Source organism: Strigops habroptila, chromosome Z (genome assembly GCF_004027225.2).
Source record: "Strigops habroptila isolate Jane chromosome Z, bStrHab1.2.pri, whole genome shotgun sequence".
NCBI lineage: Eukaryota > Metazoa > Chordata > Aves > Psittaciformes > Psittacidae > Strigops > Strigops habroptila.
The window spans coordinates 20,972,483-20,989,949 of NC_044302.2; the positions used below are offsets into that span (position 1 = coordinate 20,972,483).

At 51.6% G+C, this 17,467-nt stretch overlaps 1 protein-coding gene across 1 annotated transcript in view; it reads right to left on the reverse strand.

Annotated features, from left to right (window-relative positions):
* Positions 1–17,467, reverse strand: part of HYDIN (HYDIN axonemal central pair apparatus protein) — a 115,007-nt gene that overhangs the window by 82,536 nt on the left and 15,004 nt on the right. The window contains exons 5-9 of the mRNA XM_030512556.1: positions 16,631–16,685; positions 16,389–16,528; positions 13,844–14,016; positions 4,008–4,133; positions 2,743–2,862 (exon numbers count right to left, since the gene is read on the reverse strand). Coding sequence (XP_030368416.1) covers positions 2,743–2,862; positions 4,008–4,031 — 144 coding nt within the window. The 5' untranslated portion in view covers positions 4,032–4,133; positions 13,844–14,016; positions 16,389–16,528; positions 16,631–16,685. The remainder of the gene's footprint in view (positions 1–2,742; positions 2,863–4,007; positions 4,134–13,843; positions 14,017–16,388; positions 16,529–16,630; positions 16,686–17,467) is intronic.

Here is a 17,467-nt window from a genome sequence, read left to right on the forward strand (position 1 = left end):
GCCCTGTCACATCCTTCCTTACCACCTTTCCAAAACACTTCTAGCTCTGAAAGTACATGCACATAACACACAAGGGTGCACTTGAATCCCTTCTGATGAGCTAAACAGCTGCAGGACAGAGGCAGTAGGACCATGCCCTGCTGTGAAGGAAGCAGTAAGGAGATGCAGTACCTGAAGTCATCTGCATATTCAACAAGCCCAAAGAACATGCTTGCTTCTGCCTGCACACATCCATGCAATCATGCCTCTGGAGGGGGAATATGTTATCTGAAGGCAAACCAGTGTGTGTTATACTGGGGGAAGGAAGTCACCTCTGACACACCAGGGTGGAGTGGGGTTGTCAAGCTGTGGTGCTAGTCAGGGGGGCGGAGCAGCAAGAGAAGGAGTGCACAGACACTGTGGCCTTCCTGAGAATAGAAGCTTACCTCAAGAGCAAACGGACAAGCACAGGAAGACAAAAGAACAACCCCAGGAAGAAGGAGATGGCTCAGAGAATTTCAAGGGGGCTGTAAAGCAGCAAGGGAGATATATAACACAAGGAAAGGCTGATGCAGAGATGAGAGCACCCAACTTGCCTGAATGACAGAAAGTCAGGAGATGAACAAAAAATCCACACGAGGCTTGGGAAAAATGGAGGCTCCTTCTGCACCCCCGACCCAAGCCTGATAACCCATGGCCAGTAAGTATATAGCGAAGCAGTTGGGTATTGGAGTGATTACAGAGCACCTATTGGGTTCAACCACACTTTGCCTCTATTACACTTTGCAGCTGGATGGATTTTTAGAGAGCAGACAACCTCAGCTACCAAGCAGGATACATCAGTAGGATTCAGAGGAATCTGGGAAACTCATGAGACAGAGCACAATGTTCCTTTTCTCCAGGACATGACCAAAACCCAGCAAAATTAGAACATAAGAAACTCTCTTGGGATTATGATCTCTAGCTTTGCGTATTTAAATATGCCAAGGGTTTTCCTTACAGCTGATCTTCCTTTTACACCAGTGCTGTCCAATGCTTGAGGTCGTACTAGCTTCACAACTAATTCATTTTGGATAAAATCAAGTCTACACACTGCTTCCCCTTCACAGGGCATAGAAATCCCAAGATGCAGGTGTACCAGTTTATTACGTTTTAGTGGGAATGGCTGCAACATCCATGCAGATGTTTTCCACCTGGGGAAGCATGAATAGAGCAAATTCACTGTTCGCCTCTTGGCTGGTAGTTGGCCAACGCAAACATTCTGAGGTGCTGCACAGATGATGGAGCAGCTGAAGCCAAAAGACACAGTGGGAATGAAGCAGAGCAGTAGGAAAAGAGAAACTGAGGCCCATTTTAATAAGGGAAGTGCCTACCTACAGCAAAGATTGCCCAAAATCACTGTGAACCACGCCAGTGGTGTCTCTTAGGCATAGGTATCCACACTGCAAGCTCCCAGTATTCCCAAGCTAAACCACGAATGACACAGTACTCTCTGGGAATAGCTGAGGGACCATACCTGCATCCTTCCTTGCCAAAGAGTCTTCCATGTTCCATCATGTCCCTGTAAAAACTGTTATCTCAGGAGATACTTTGACTTCTCTTGCTCTTCCTCCCCCTACATTAAGCCCTGACAGTGTCACTCCTTTTGTGCCCTTGTTTGTTTCTCCCAACAGGGAGATGTGAGGAGGAGGTTAATTCACCTGCTCTTGTGCACACTTCCATCCCGTGCCCTCCTCTCACACACACATCTTGCTCTTTGTTACAGAACAGGATCTTGAATTACACCTTTTTCTGACCTTTCTCTGCTTCCAGCACACTTCCTGTTACGTATCAAGAGAATCCCTGCATGGAAGAAAGTGCTCCGGGAGAGGACATTGAACTCAGCCCCTTTCCTCCCTCCTGTCTTTTCCCACCAGCTCGCCCTTGGCACATGCCTCACTGGAACAAATGTTTCCCCAACTGAAATTCAAAAGGTCTCCATTTCCCTCTTTGCAGCAGAGCAGAACAAAACTGCTGACATTTTTCAACCTTTCCCTGCCCAGCTTTCTTGGGAAATCTCAACAGCATCACAATTGTTTCAGTTCAAGGTGGAGACCTTCAAGAGCACATTGCCCTGGCAGTGCTGGGATTCTCCAAAGGGAAAGCAGAGCCACGCTCGCTTAGAAAAACCTGGGCAGAACTGGATGAAGCTTAGCAGGAACCTGAAGTGGCACCTCAAGTCCTCCCCTTGAACTGCTCCTGCTAAACCAGTCTATTTTCCACTGCTCTTCCAAAACATCCTGCCTGGAGTGCTAATGCCACCAACTATAACTTACTCCAGCACAAAGTGGAGAAGACTCAAGCCCTGTGCTTTGACAGGGAGCTGCACAAAGGCAGCTGAACAGGCTGAGAGAGGAAAACATGCCCTGCCAGAAAACAAGATTAACCAAGGAGCCACCGGGACACAGTGCACGCTTGACATAAAGCATGACAGCAGGCAAGAACTGTACAGCCCTCGACGTTCCCATCAGTCCAGGGCTTTCAAGGGGAAGCATGCTGGCTCCAAAAGCTCCTTTGGGTTAGATACCACCAGTGCACAGCCAAAACCAGGGGGAGAATCCCCAGCATGGGAACATTTCCCCCATCTTGCAGAATAAAGATGGTGAGACATTTTATTCTGGATGTGCTGTGCCGCAGCAGGTAACTTGCTCTGCGGCACACCACGTGAATTCCACTGCCCTCCTCCTCCAGCACAGTGTTCAACCTCCACAGGCCAGCGCTTACCCGGTCTTTGTTCCTCAGAGCCAGCTGCGCTATGTAGAACTGGTGGGGAATGTAGTTCTCAAACACCACCTCGGATGGGAAAGGCTGGAACAACCTCTGGTCCAGGTCAACTGCTGAGAACTGCAGATAAAAGACAGAGCAGAGAGAGGTTCAGCTGCTGAGAGAAAGATTGAGGAATGAAAATCCCACATTGATCTCCAGGTAAATACAGTCTCTTGCTGAGTACATCTGCACAGCTCACACCAGGAGATGGGGGCTCACCCACCTCTGTTCTCAGCTGAGCAAAGGTTTCCGCTAAGAAGCTCTTTTGGAGGCTGTTTCTTCAGGTTGCCTTCTCCAAAAGGCAAGGCAGCGCTTACCTCCAGCAGAGCCCTGTGCTAAGGTGCTCACTCAGCTCCAGACACTTGCTGGAAGAGCCAGGAGCACTCAGGGAGCAAGCGAAATCCAGGAGTTTCCATGAGCCTCCACGGGAAACAATGTGCGGATGAACTTTCCTCTGAGACAGCGAGACCGCGTCCCACGCATCCCCAAATATCTTTCTTTGATGTAGAGCCTGGAAGCCAGTTGGAAGATGCCACCACCAGGGGAGGAAAGGCCAACAAGAAAGTAACAGGGCAGTTGGGATAAAGACAAATGAGGTGAATGCTGGAGGGGGATGAAGTTCAGCTCTTTTGCCAGCATTACTGGGCAACTTGAGCAGGACTGGAATTAGTACCCTCTTTTCCCATGAGCTTTAATGGATGCTGAAAACTCTAACACCCTGGAAGGGTTCCACATCTCGTTCCAACCCAAAGCATTAAAGCAATTGGTTTTGTTACACCCTGAGTAACTGCCACAGGCCCTCAGCCTTCAAAGGCCAGTGCTGCCACCGTTGAGGGAGTGACCCCAAGCACATGGCAGTGACTACACCAAAGCAAAAGGCGGCTGTTTGAGCAGGAGGCTGAAAAACAGCAGCTCCTGGCCTTGTGTCCTGCCCTAGCCCTCCCCCAGTAGCGTGCTTTTGTGATGGTAGCTCAACGCCAGCAAAACCCACCAACTGCAGCAGAGGTTCCATTGGCTTCATGCAGATCAGGACTTCAGTGGCTCACTGCAGAAACATGTTTTGCCCTTCCCCCAGCAGAAAGAACTCCACCACCACCAGTTGGAAATGACAACAGGACCTAATCACCGAGCTACTTGGCTAAGCTGGAGGCAAGCCTGTCACAAGCACGTGCTCTCTTCAAATATCACATCAAACAGCAAGGAAAAGGGCAGGGAAAGGCTACCTTTTGATGGGAGTCTTCACCCATGTCCCGAAGCTAGGTATGCCAGGGCTGACTCATCTCCTGAGTGCTGGCCAGCCTCTGCTTGGAGGTGAGAGACATCTCCTTCAGGAAGGCAGAGGGAGTGAGCTGCAATACAGAACACCAGCAAGAGCTTCAGGAATGCCTTTGCTCAGAAAGGCTTTTCTTGTTCAAGTACCACTGCTGAATAATTTGTGACCACAGCCATCAGGATAGTCCTGGGAGTCCCTAAGTTACCTGCTGAAATATGTAACACCAGTAAATCAATGATTTAGCATGGAATGCACATGCTCTAACCAAGTGGCTCTGCCACATTAGCTTCTCCTTCATGATTTGATGTGACATGTTTGGGGATTTCTGTTCTTCGGGCACTTGTTTCCTCTGTAGTTTTGCTGGATTTAGCCAGTGACCTTTGAAGAGAGTAGGGAGAAGTTCTCCAAAATCCCCTAACTCCATCCCTGCACAACACTCACAACCAATACCCGTGCGGAGATGCTAGTACTGGGTCAATCAAAAGAAAGAAGGAAAGCAGCATTGTGCCAGGAGAAGAGGAACACGACCAAGTTTTAGTTCTTTTTTCATAATCAGCACTTGTTTTCTCCCTGTTCTGTCCCCCCAGGCCCCTCCACTGAAGGAGGCAGAGATGTCCCCTTGACAGACCCTCAGCACTAGGTCATCTCCATTCAGCAAAGGTAACACTTGTGGTTGGGAAGGAGGAATTACCCTGACTTACAGTCAAAGACCCCTCTGCCCCTCTGACCAGCTTCGGATTACGAGATGCTACCACTCTGCTCTGGAATCTATCCGCCTTTTTGGAGGACCTCATGGATCTGGGGGTCTTGCCACTGGCCATGTTGCAGAGGTCACCTGGAAGAAGCAACAGTTGGACAATCCAGAACCCCAGAAATTTAAAACCCTGGACCCATGGAATCCTGGAACCCCAGAACCCCGGAACCTTATGAAAGGGTCCTTAAAACTCATCCAGTTCCAAACCCCTGCCACAGGCAGGGACACCTTCCACTAGAGCAGCTTGCTCCAAGCCCCGTCCAAGCTGGCCTTGAACACTGCCAGGGATGGGGCAGCCACAGCTTCTCTGGGCAACCTGTGCCAGGGCCTCACCATTCCTGGCAGACCCAAAGGATACAGCTGTGTCTCCAGGTTGTGGCATCCTTCCTAAGCGGAGAGCACAGGGCCTCCCCACCCTCACTCATGATTAGACCATATTTAAGCTCCATTCATAGACGTAAAACCCCAGAACAAACATTCCCTGAGCCAAAACAGCCTTTTGCTGTGGGTGCAGTCCCACAAGCCACAGAGGCGCACCAGGGGCTGCTGGCACTTCTCACCCTTTCTGCACGGAGCCTGGTGATGTTTCCAGCTAACTCAGCACAGAGTCTAAGACTCTGATGAAGAACTATAGTTTCTCAAGGCTATTTTGGTTGCTTTAAGTTACAAAGATTATCTAGCAAATACGACTCCTTCCAGGCATCAAAATACCACAGTGCCCAAGAGCATTCTCCATGCAGAACGAGGTCCTCATTTTCACTTGTTAACACCCAAACTCGAGGCTCCCTACAGGCATTCGAGACTGTCACAGCAGGAAAAAAAGCAGGAAACCATTAAAGGCACATGAGCAATTAGCTCAAATCTAAGTAAAATCCCAGATGATATTCCCTCCTGCTTCCCTGTGCTCCACATCATCTTTGTTGTGTGCACTTGCTGTATACAGCAAGACATTGTCTACGCAAAGATGGCCATTCCCTGCCCCTCGAGTGTTCCCCACACCCCGCAAGCAAGGCAATCACTTCATTCCTTTACTCCCGAAACAGCTACAGCACTGCACGTGTTCGTGGTGCTGGGCCCTTCACAGCTTCAAGAAACAAGGCTGCTGTTTTCCTTTTGTTCTTGCAAGAAACACGAGAGCACAGCACTGTCCTATGGACAGGAGGACCTGCTGCAGCAAGAGCTGGCATTTAAAGCTGGAAATAACTACTTTTCAGGAGAGAAATCTAATGGGGATGATCCAACATTAACCTGGATTTCAGTGGTTTAATACCGGCTCTTAAGAATAACTGGCTCATTCGTTCCAATTCTCCAAACTGTAATTTCACTTCACTTGAAACGAATCCTGTCGTCACCCCACAACGCTTATTTCCAGAGGGCTTCCAACTTCCACACCCCAGCCAGCCCAGCAGCTTCCTCCCGAGCCCTGGAGCGCGGCTCTTCCACGGCCCCAGAGCCTGCAGGGACCAGCCTCCCAGAGGAGGAGCGAAGGAGCACAACAGAGCAATCGGGCACATCTCCCTGCAGGGGCAGGACAAACCAGCAACCAGGACACAGCACCCCTCCAGCCCACCACCCCGCGGCTCTCTCGTCCCCACCTCAGACAGCCAAGGCTCCCTTTGCTGCAGGACCTACAGCTAAGCTCCAAGTCTCTACCATCACTGCAAGCTGCACAGCAACTTCAGAGCCCGTTCAAGCCCTTCGACTTGCCCAGCCTTGCTCTTAGCCCAGGGATGTTTAAATCCTGCCGGGTATCACACAACTGCCCCATCGCTGCTGCCAACGGAGCTGCCTCCTCCCTGCCCAGGGCCAGGCGCTACCTGAGGACAGGTAATTTACGCTTCTCCTGGAGGATTCCTCCGTGCGCGGCCCAGTCTTGGCTCCTGAATGCCCTGGGGCTGCTCGGTAGCTGTGGGCAGCTGGAGGGACAGGAGCCGCCCAGGCACGCCTCGGGGTGGCCGTTGCCCACCAGCGCAGCAGGTAACTGCTGCTGGGCTGCCAACGGCCCGTGGAACCTGGGCAGCAACGGACAGGGCTGGGAACTGGGCTGCCCAGCACCTCTCCTCAACGCTCTGGCCTTGCCAGGTAGGACAGGGTTTCATCAGCGCCTCGAGGAAACAGAGCTCAGAGCCTGACAGTAGCTCAAGTCTGCTCCAGTCTCAGCTGCTGAGCAACTCCTGCTCTGACTGGGCCGTGGCTGCTGCTCGCAGTTGACAGCAGCAGCTCCCCTGTAGGTCACAATAGGCAAGTTCCAGATGCCCAGTAAAGAAGGCGGTTACCCCCCGCACCACTTCCACATCAAGGCCACCACCGCTTGTGGCTCTGGGATTTCTCTAGCTCCAGGCTGGAGTGGAGACCGTACTTCCCGCCTTAAGCTCTCTTGGTGTCATTGGCCGACTAAAACAGGGGAAGTTTAGGTTAGATGGAAGGAAGAAGTTCTTTATTGTGAGGGTGGTGAGGCACTGGAACGGGTTGCCCAAGGAAGCTGCAAATGCTCCATCCCTGGCAGTGTTCAAAGCCGGGTTGGACAGAGTCTTGGGTGACAGGGTTTAGTGTGAAGTGCCTCTGCCCATGACAGGGAGGTTGGAACTAGATGATCTTAAGGTCCTTTCCAAGCCTAACTATTCTATGATTCTATGACTTGTCTCTCCTCTGGTGGGCTCCAAGGCCACTGCAGGGCCTTGCTGAAGTTACAGCCTTGCAGATCCCTGCAGCCCACCTATGTCTTAAATGTCTCCCCCGCAGTGAAGGATCGCAGCAGGATTAAAGTGCACCTTAGAGCAGCATTTGTTCATGCTCCACAAGCTTCAGATAAATTGGTTTATATACTGCAGACGAGCCAATCATTTCTCTGCTTCAGGAGTAAAGAAAAAAGCTTCCACAATGGCTACAAAGCAACAATTTATTCCTATTTCGCTTGCCCAGGAGGAGCCCAGTCACACCAGTGCCAAATGGCCAGGGTGCCTTTGGGGTGTCCCCTGTTGCTGTCCCTGGTGAACACCCATCGATGAGCTTGTTCCCATTAACCCTGCGCACACAGGCACACACACCAGCCAAGGCCACCCAACTTCCCGGAGCATCTCAGCTGCCAGGAGCTCCACACATTTTCAGCACAGAGTTTGCCAGAAGCAAAAGCTTCCCGTGAGACTCTCGGCCACAGGCAAAGCAAGTCTTCACATCTGCTTGGTGGAGAACGTGGAACCCTCAGTTTGAAACCAACACTCATCATCTGGGGGTTTACAACCCAGTCAGGGCGCATCTGAGCCCCAAGAACTAACTGGCTCTCCAGGCAGCCAGCCTGTGGAAACACTCCAAAACATGTCCCACATGGTGGCCAGCCACGAATCCAGGTGGAAACTGCTCAGGGAAAGACGCCTCAGGTGTGACACCCCTGTGGGCTGAAGGCACCAAGATAGAAGCTCCGGAAATAAGGGAAACTGGATGGCGGGTGATGCTTCCCGTCTCAAAGGCAGACCTTGGAGACAGATGTCAAGGTCTCGTTAAGCGCCTCACACTTAGGCTCAGATGCACTCACAGGGCTGCCACCTTGTGTTCCTTCACACAGGTCCAGCACCTCGGAAGCAATGCTAGAGCCTCCCCTACTCTGTGCACAAGTGACTCCAGACTGCTGTAGGCAAATAGCACAGCTGGAGCCAGGTTTCCTGCTCACAGCACTTACCAGAGCAGCCTCAGGGGCTTGGCAAGAGAAACTGCTGGCTGCAAAGTATCTTCATGGAGCTGCATGGTAGAAGCGGCAGGAAACCCCTACACGGCTTGCAGGCAACTCAGCACCCAATGCCCAGCTTGATGCTGGATCTCAGCCTGCTCTCAAGCTCCACAGCCCTGCTCCATACTCAGCTCTGTTCCTCCTACTGAACTCACCATCTCTTTTTCCAGCCCAAACCTTCCTGCCCTCCCAGGCAGGTGGAGGGGACCAAAGCCATTCCTTAGTCCTGCTTGTCAGCCCAGACAAGGCCACTTCCACATCTCCCGCACTGCTGCGTGGAGAAACCAAGTGAGACACAGCCTGATCTGCAGGCGAGCAGCTCGGATGCTTGAGAGCTAAGGGAAAGCCCTGGCTGGGGGGGCTCTGCTCTAACAACATCTTGTAGCTAATGCCTATTTCATGTGCAACACAAGCAGTCTCTGGAGGGGGAAACAAGGCCAGGATCATCTGCAAAGTGCAGGGAAAGGATGTGCTTCATCATGCGGGCCCACAGCTACTGCAGAGACTCCTTGCTGCAGCCTAGGCAGAAAAGAAGGGTCTGCGCACGATTGCCCTGCTCTGGGGGAGTGGGTTTGGCCATGAGCTACATTAGGGGTAAATAAAAGCACCTTCACCTCTTCTCTTTAGGGCAGCACCATGAACCTCTGACACTGCCTGGCCACGATATGGGCTAGGGCCATACAGCCCAAGTATCTGCAGGCAGCTCAGTCGTGCCAGGAACTGGGAAATTCAGAAGGCTCCATGGCACAAACAGGGGCACAGAGGGGCCTTTCAGAGCCCCTGAGCTTGGCAAAAGCTGTGCGCAGGAAGAAACTGATGTGAGCACTTCCAAATGGCCCTAAAGCATCCAGCCCCCTTTGGGCACATGTCCAACAACTTCCCTCTGTCAAATAAAACTGAACAGCTCTCTGATGATCCTGTGCTGAAAAAGGCAGGGAATTAAGAATAAACAGAAATAGTTCTTAATGGAAACTCAGGAAAAAAAAAGGGGGAATTTCACGCAAAGGCACAGCTTCATGTCCGTACGGATCCTGTGGCTGTCGCTGTGCCACATGCCAGGGCTCAGGGCTCTTACTTCAAGGGAGCCTTGTGCACAAGCAGCAGCACCAGCCCCTGAGCTGCCTTCCAAACTTAGAGGCTCGGATCTATCAGCACACTGCACTACAACATTACACCCAGTGTTTCCAGCAGGAGCACTGACTGGGGTCTGAATCTTGCTTCAGCACACACAAATCCTCTTTCCTCTTCCTTCCACACAGATAAACCATCTCTAAGTAACTGGTCAATTTGCCTTTCTATTGCACTTGGCTGGAAGAGTAAGACAGGAGATCTCTGAAAAGTGAGACTCAGGATGCTATTGAACAATTTTGTTCAGTTAAATCACCTCACCCTGTTCAGGCTTAAGCAGCAAGATGACATTACTCCCCTAGAAATCGCCTGCTTAGCTACAATTGCCATATAAACAGCATCTCAAGGAAGCCAGGAAAGAACAACCAGGGCTGATCTCTTGCCCCTCCAGCCTGCTGCTAAGTGGCTCAGTGCTTTCTAAATCAAGTCTTGCCAGCCACGAAGCCTTACCTGTCACCTTTATATTCCAGTCCCTCTGCACTTCATCACTTTGGTACTGACATCCTGCAACCTGTTAGAAAAACTCTGCCACAGCTGAGGTAAATAATAGGAGCCCTGTATTAGAACTTCCTGCTATTTCTTTGATAACCTTCAACTGCCAGCCAACGGTGAGATAGCCCAAGCTCCCTTCAAGGGTCTGCTGGAGGCTCCCCAGCTCCACATGGCATCATTCACAGCTGTGGCTCCTGCCTTCAGTCCTTACAGTACCAGTGTCCCTTTCCCACCTGCCTCTCCCAGCATCTGCTCTCTGCGATCCTGACTTTGCAGCTCCCTTTTTACTTACTCTTTTTTCTAGCACCTGAATGTCATTTCAGAGGCTCATAGAGTCAGTTAGCTTGGACAAGACCCTTAAGATAAGTCGAACCTTCACCCCAGCACTGCCAAGCCCACAACCAAACCCTGGAGAACCACATCTACAGGTCTTTTGAATGCCCCCAGGGATGGTGACTCCACCACATCCCTGGGCAGCCTGTTCCAGGGCTTGACAACCCCTTCTGTGAAGAAATTTTCCCTAATAGCCAAACCAAGCTTCCCCTGGCACAGCTTGAGGCCGTTTCCTCTTGTCCTATCCCTTGTTCCTTGGGAGAAGAGACCAGACACCTCCTGGCTCCATCCTCCTGCCAGGTAGTTGTAGAGAGCGATAAGGTCCCCCAAGCCTTCTCTTCTCCAGACTAACCCCCCAGTTCCCTTGGCCATTCCTCATCACACTTATGCTCCAGGCCCTTCACCAGCTCTGTTGCCCTTCTCTGGACCCACTCCAGCACCTCAATGTCTTTCCTGCAATGAGGGGCCCAAAACTGAACCCAGTATTTGCGGTGCAGCAAGGCGCAAGGCTGGACAGCCTGTTCTGAGTGACCTGCATGCTTCTGGAGCAGTCCGGCCTTTGGATTTTCCTGTGATGTATACAGGAATTGCTGCTTCTCAGAAAAATCACCTATGGATTTAAAGTGCAAGGGAAGGATAGTGAGGGTGAGAGAGCTCTGCAGTCACTTCTACCTAGGCCATCTGTTGCATTGTTCACCATTCACACCATATTACAGACAGAGCAAGAACAATCAATGTCCTCCCTCACTTACAGACTGGGCAACAGGGAGTACCATTTGAGGCTAAACCACCCAAAAGCCCACGTGCAAGATGAGGAGGGCAAGACCAGCAGCACTGAGGCAGGCAGCCTCCGTCCCATCCACATGTAACCCACAGCCTGGAGGCAGTCACATCTGCATTCCACGGGAGGACAGGAAGAGAGGTAGGAAGTGTCTCTTTCTGGGAGCAAAGCTTGCTCCCTGCCCAGCTCCGGTGGAGGGGAGAAGGGGCTCTAGCTCCCAGTGCCCGACACGGCAAGTGCTGCAGCCTCCAGGTGCCTCCTACCCAGCACGAGAGCCCCCACTTTGCTCCACGGGCAACCTGATCTCTAAAATCCTCCCCTCAAAAGTGGCTCCCTTGCAGGGAAATGGATCCCACAGAGGGTGAGCACAACCACTGCCAGGAGATGCTGGGCAGCACCGAGGCCCCCTGCTCCAGGCACAGCCTTGCCTCTCTCCCTCTCTATCCTAGCACAAGAGATGTCCCCAACACGCTGTGTGGGGCAGGGGGTGTCACTCCCTGCCAGCTCCTGCCGCAGCCACGGGGCTCTGCTCAGCCCCACTCCAAAACTCCCTGCTGAGGCTGAGCAGCCTGGGCCAGGCACCGAGAGCACCCGCTGCATTCTGGCTGGGGAACGCAGGGGACGCAGACACTGTCCCTCACTCAGCACGGGGGGGGCACCAGCATCCCCCACCTCTCCCACTCCGCAGGGACATGGGGACACACTCACACACCGGCTCCCCGCAGCCAGCCAGGCCACGGCCATCACTCCTGAAGCAAGAGGGCCTCCAACCAGCCCCAGCACCACCATGGCAACAGCAGGGATGCCCAGAGGGGAGGAGGCAGTGGTGGCTTTGCAACAGGCACATCAGAAACACCTTCCTGTTGGCACCGCTGCACTCAGCAAGTCGGGTATCGGAATAACTGGACGTGTCTGGCCTCTTGCGGAGGACACAGAGCTGCAGCAAAGGCAAAGACAAGGGCTGCAGTGAGGATCCAAGGGAGAGGAGGGAAGTGCTGGCATACACACAGCTGATAGGATCGCAGGGATGCGATGGGAGCGTTTGAACCGTGAGGGAAGAACTCCAGTGCTCAGTTCCAGAAAGGGCCGACTGCCAACACTCCATCACTTTCGATGCTATCAAAACATTTCCTATCAAAACCTCCAGAGAGATCACTTACCCAACTGCAGCCTCATCAAGTCCCATATATGCAGCCCACAGTCCTCTTCAGTCCAAGCTGGGTTCATGTTTGTTTTCTTCAAATTAAGAAGAAAAGTGAAGTTGGCTCCTTTTAGCCCTGTTTCCCTGCCTTCCTCTGAGCAAGGCAATCCCACACTGCAGGGGGAATCTTGATCTTCTTTGGTTTTTGGAAGCACACACCTCCATGCACAGCCCTGGCTTTGCTTTCTCCCTTTTCATTCCCACGCTCAGAATCAATTTTGTTTCCTTACTTCTTGCTTAGCGTACATGCCATTTCCATACCCTGAACTGCTTCTCTACTCCTTTCCTAAATCCAGACAATATTTCAAATACCCACGTTTTGGAGACCCTGACATTAGCTGTGCAGTCAAATGTGAACTGAGTAATTGTTTTCCCTCCACCACTTTTTAAAACAAAACAAAAAATACTTGGGCTCAACAAGTGTAATGCCTCCTTGGTTTCCTTTTCCCTTCACACTATGAAACCATTTAACCCAGCAGCTACCTTTGTGTAAGTTTAAGAACATTCAAGAAGTTACTCACAATTCAAGGGGAATCTCTGACATGGGAGTGAGCAAGGCAGCAACCGAGGCTGTGATTGCCAGGAGACACTGCACAGAAAGATGGGTGCATTTTGGATGGAGGTTTGGGCCCAACTCGGCAAGGTACTGGCACCACATAGAATCATAGAATCATAGAATCAACCAGGTTGGAAAAGACCTTCAAGATCATCAAGTCCAACTGTTCCCCAGCACTGCCAAGGCCACGACTAACCCCTGGCAGTGAGGGCCTCAGCTACACGGTGTGTCAACACTTGCAGGGACGGTCATCTCAGTTTAAACAAGAAAGGGGGTGGATGTCAGGGGCATTGACAGCTGTGCGGTTACAGGATGGTTCACTAGTTGTTCCTGGGGCTGGTACTACCTTAATCCCAACTGCCTTGGCCTCGTGTCTCCACTGGCAGCTAAAAACCATCTAAGTCGCCATGATACTGAGGACAGACACATCCTACAGTACCCCCACACTGTAGGACCACGGCTTAGTGGTCAGTCACAGTCACAGAGGCAGAGCAGGGGTCAGTCTCTCCTCCCTCACATCCAGCTCTTCTCTTCTTCCTGCCAGGGCCCTCTCCATGCCACCCAGCACCATGGGGCACCACAGGCTGGGGAGTACAGGGACCTCCTCTCCTCCTCCCAAGATACAGAGCTTCCTTCAGAACCTGAGCACATGGCAGCTCTCTACTTCATGGCACCACACACATTTGAAACCATGGCAACAACCGAGCACCCACAGCCCAGCAAGATCCTCCCATGGTCAGCTCCAAGGACCACACTAGGTGCCACAAGTGGTCCTTCCCTCCACCTTCTCCAGACCAAGACAAAAAACAGCCCTCACGTGCTTAACCTGGTCCACTGCAGCTTGGTTGGCATTTGCAGCTTCGGGCATCCCTTGGCAGCTCCATTTGCAGCAGGACTGGTCTCCTTGGCTCGTGGCTTCACAGCAAACTGGTCATCCACAGCAGGGCTACTACGTCTCCTGTGGGGTACCTCAAAGACCAGCATCTGGTTCTGTGATTTGAAACAAGGGAGAGAAAGATCAGAAGAGGGGACACAGGGAAGGGACAAGCCCAGCCCGTGACGTGCCTTTCAACCTGAGCCCACAGGAGCAGCGGGCACAATCCCAGCAGCTAGGAAGCCCCACAGGCTGTTCAGAAACTGTGAAAGGAGCAGCTTGGGTTATTTATCACTTGTGTGGCACTGGAGAGACAGGCCCATCTCTTGCTGCTGCCAGGCAGCTGGGGCAGCTCCCTGCAGCACACAGGCTGTGCTGAGAGGTGCTGGGCAGGCTGCAGGCACCAGCTCTGCTGTGCAAGGAAGTTCCAGACTGAAGCAGGCACCGAGAAACAAAAGCAAAGCTCAATGCAGCTTTACCTGCTCCGGGCAGGTGCCTTCACAGGCCCACTACAACCATGTGAGAGCCACAACTGTCTGAACTCAAGCAAAACCCCAAAGCAATTGCTGCTCTGCTGAAGCAGGGACCACGGGATTGCCTTTTGCTTAGTCAACTATTTGACTGCATTTGTGCCTGAAAGTCTTTTGCCAAAAAGACTGGAAGTTTTGTTAAAGAAGAGCTGTGCAGAGGCTGTCCTGGGCTGGAACCTGAGCCAGGGCTTTGATTTTTAAACAGGGCAGCCAGTGCGTCCCTTACAAGAGCCTCTGCTCTCTGCCATGGAGGTACTGTCAGACTCTACAGCTCTGATGTGGTCAAGGCCTCCGTGCTGACTGCCAGCACATCCTGTTTGGGCAGTGGGAGCAGAGGGGCAGAGCTTCATTTTCCACATACACATCATCCAAGCCGAATTGTTAAATGAGCTCCTCAGGTGCTTCCTTTGAACCTCTTCCTTCATGCATCCCAAGAACTACCATGAATCAAAGAACCAGCAAAGTGACCCCAAAACATCTCCTGCAGATTCTCCTTGAGAGAAACCGTCCCACTCATGAAAGACCAGCTTTGTAATAGACATATGGCCTCAAAAGCAGAGGGAAACTATTCAAAACACAGAGCAGGAGTGGAGCCACTCATGCATTTACAGTGGTTGATCAGAAAAGCTGTTAGGTCTGTGCAGGAAGCACCAAAAGCATGAAAGAATGAACCTCTCAAGCCATGGATGTATCGTTTAAAGCAGCTGGGATTTTATAAGAGAAGACAGCAGCCACATTAAAAAACAAACAAGCAAAGAAACAAACAAAACCAACAAACCAAAAAAGAGGATAAAAAGGTGAAAAGACAGGCACCCCAGTGGGTCAGGAGCAGCCAGCTTTGCAACTGTGACCATCAGCACAAGCATCTCCAAGTTTCAAGGCTCAGAGCTGCAGGACAGACCCACTCAATGAGGAACCGTCAGCCTCACTGCAAGGGTTTTCTTTCCCATTACAAGGTCTGTTACAGGAGCAGCTCAGGAGGGTGCAGTTTGATTTGAGCAGCCTCTCCCTGCCAAGGATGAAAGCAAGGCCCCAAGTACCCTGTCGGTGACTTCCTCTCACACTGAAAAGTCTTCATAGTGCTCTCTGGCACCTGATCTCATTAAAAGGGAAGAGAGGGGATGCATGGAAACATAAAAAGAAGCCACTGGCCGATCCTGACTCCATCCCTCTCCCCACTGCAGCAGGAGCACAACTGGCTGCTCTTGGAAGGACAACAAGGCCAGCAGGAGACAAGGAGGATTTCAGGTGGGCAACAGATAGCAGGAGCAGATGAAATCTTGGTAAAGGAGAGCTCCTTTTGTCAGGAAAGGACAGTCCTTTCCTGTCTGCCATTAGGTAAGACAACACACGAGGACTGTCTGGAACCCTCCTGTCCCTGCAAACAGTGAGGAGTGGCTGTGCTGGCCCAAACAGCCACGATGCCCAAAGCCTTTCCAGCGCACCTCTGCCTCCCAGCACCAGCAAACCCTGGAGCAAAGTCCCTGTACAGGAGCTGGGGTCCCCAGCAGGGCCTGCAGGAATCTCACACTCCCATCTCACAGCCTGTAGTTCAGGTACTCCAGCATTCCAGGAAGCCTCAGCAGACCCAGGTGATGTCCTAAACCCAAGAGCACAAGAGAAGGTTCCTATAGCTACCACCCTTCCTTTCATGGGGTTTGCTTCATTCCTGCCCCAGGGCAGCCCTGCAAAACTCTCCCTTACAAAGCAGCACAGGGACTCCTGGGGCAACCAGGCCACAGAGGAGAAACCTTCCCTATTTCCTTAACCAACTCCAAACCTTTTCCTCTTTACCCTAGACAGGAAAAAAAAGATCCTCCCCCATGCCAGAGACAGCACCAAGGGAAGGTGGATGGACCAAGGATGACACAGAAGGTGACAAATTTGCACTTGTCTAACTACAGCTCTGCCAGGGACCAGGCAAGGGGGTTGATCTCACAGGAAACCAACTTTCCTACCTGTGAGGCAAGTCCAGCAATACCTATTTGGGAAAGGCAGCGTCACAAGGGCTGGCAAACAACTCGCATCCAACGCAGTGCTGTGGGTACTACAGAGAGGCTGATCTATCCCCTCTGTCTGTAATCAGCCTTTCTAACACCTGAAACAACATATGGAATAAGCATTCTTAGCAGAAAAATGGTATCTTTTACCAGACTAAGTCACTGGGAGCAAAAAGCATTACTGACAAACCTTAACTTACCTTTCAGCACGCTGCCTGGATCAACGTATCTTTAAAACATGTGCCTGTAGCAGTCCTGGAGGCAGGGAGAAAAGCACCTCAGCTTTGTGGATAGAACAGATGATATTGTGCAGGAAAATTAAGGTCTAAGTTTATGACACATCAGCTTTTCTCCAGCAACTGCCTACAAGCAAGGTCTTGTCCCACGGGGGACACAAGGTCTCACAGTCCACGTTTGCTGTGGGTTTCAATGCCCATCATATCTGCAGTCAGGTCACAGCTGCTGCCTCCTGCCTTGGTCACCCACCTAAACACCTTGAAGAGGGACGTGGAAGGGCACTGAGCATCCAGTTGATGCCTTTAGCGTCCTCTATTGATGAAGAAAACCAGACCAGGGCAAGTAAAATCTTGGCCAGGCACCAGGACCTTCTGGAGGCATCCATCAGCCCTGCTTCTACCTGAGAAACAAGTATCTGCAGTTTCTCTTCAGTACAGCCTCAAGGCAGACACCTTCTTTCAGCCCTCTCCTGGCTAGCTGCTCCCACCTTTTTAATAAGGAACTGGATGCTCATTTCTCCCAGACAAGTTCACAGGAACTTGCTGGGCTGAATGCAGAAAGATGGCTTTGGTTTCATTTTCCTATGACTACAAGACAGACATTTCCAAACTTGTTTGGAAACTACTTTCTTTTCCTTGCTGGTCTCACCAGCAGTGCAAACTGCTTTTACAAACGATCTCTCATTAAAGATACATCTGGGATTTATGAAGCTAGCTACATCAAACCTTCACAAAGAGGAGCTGGGCTGCTGGGGGACCTGATGAGTCTCTTTATGGAGCAGATTTGGGTAATCAGCCCAG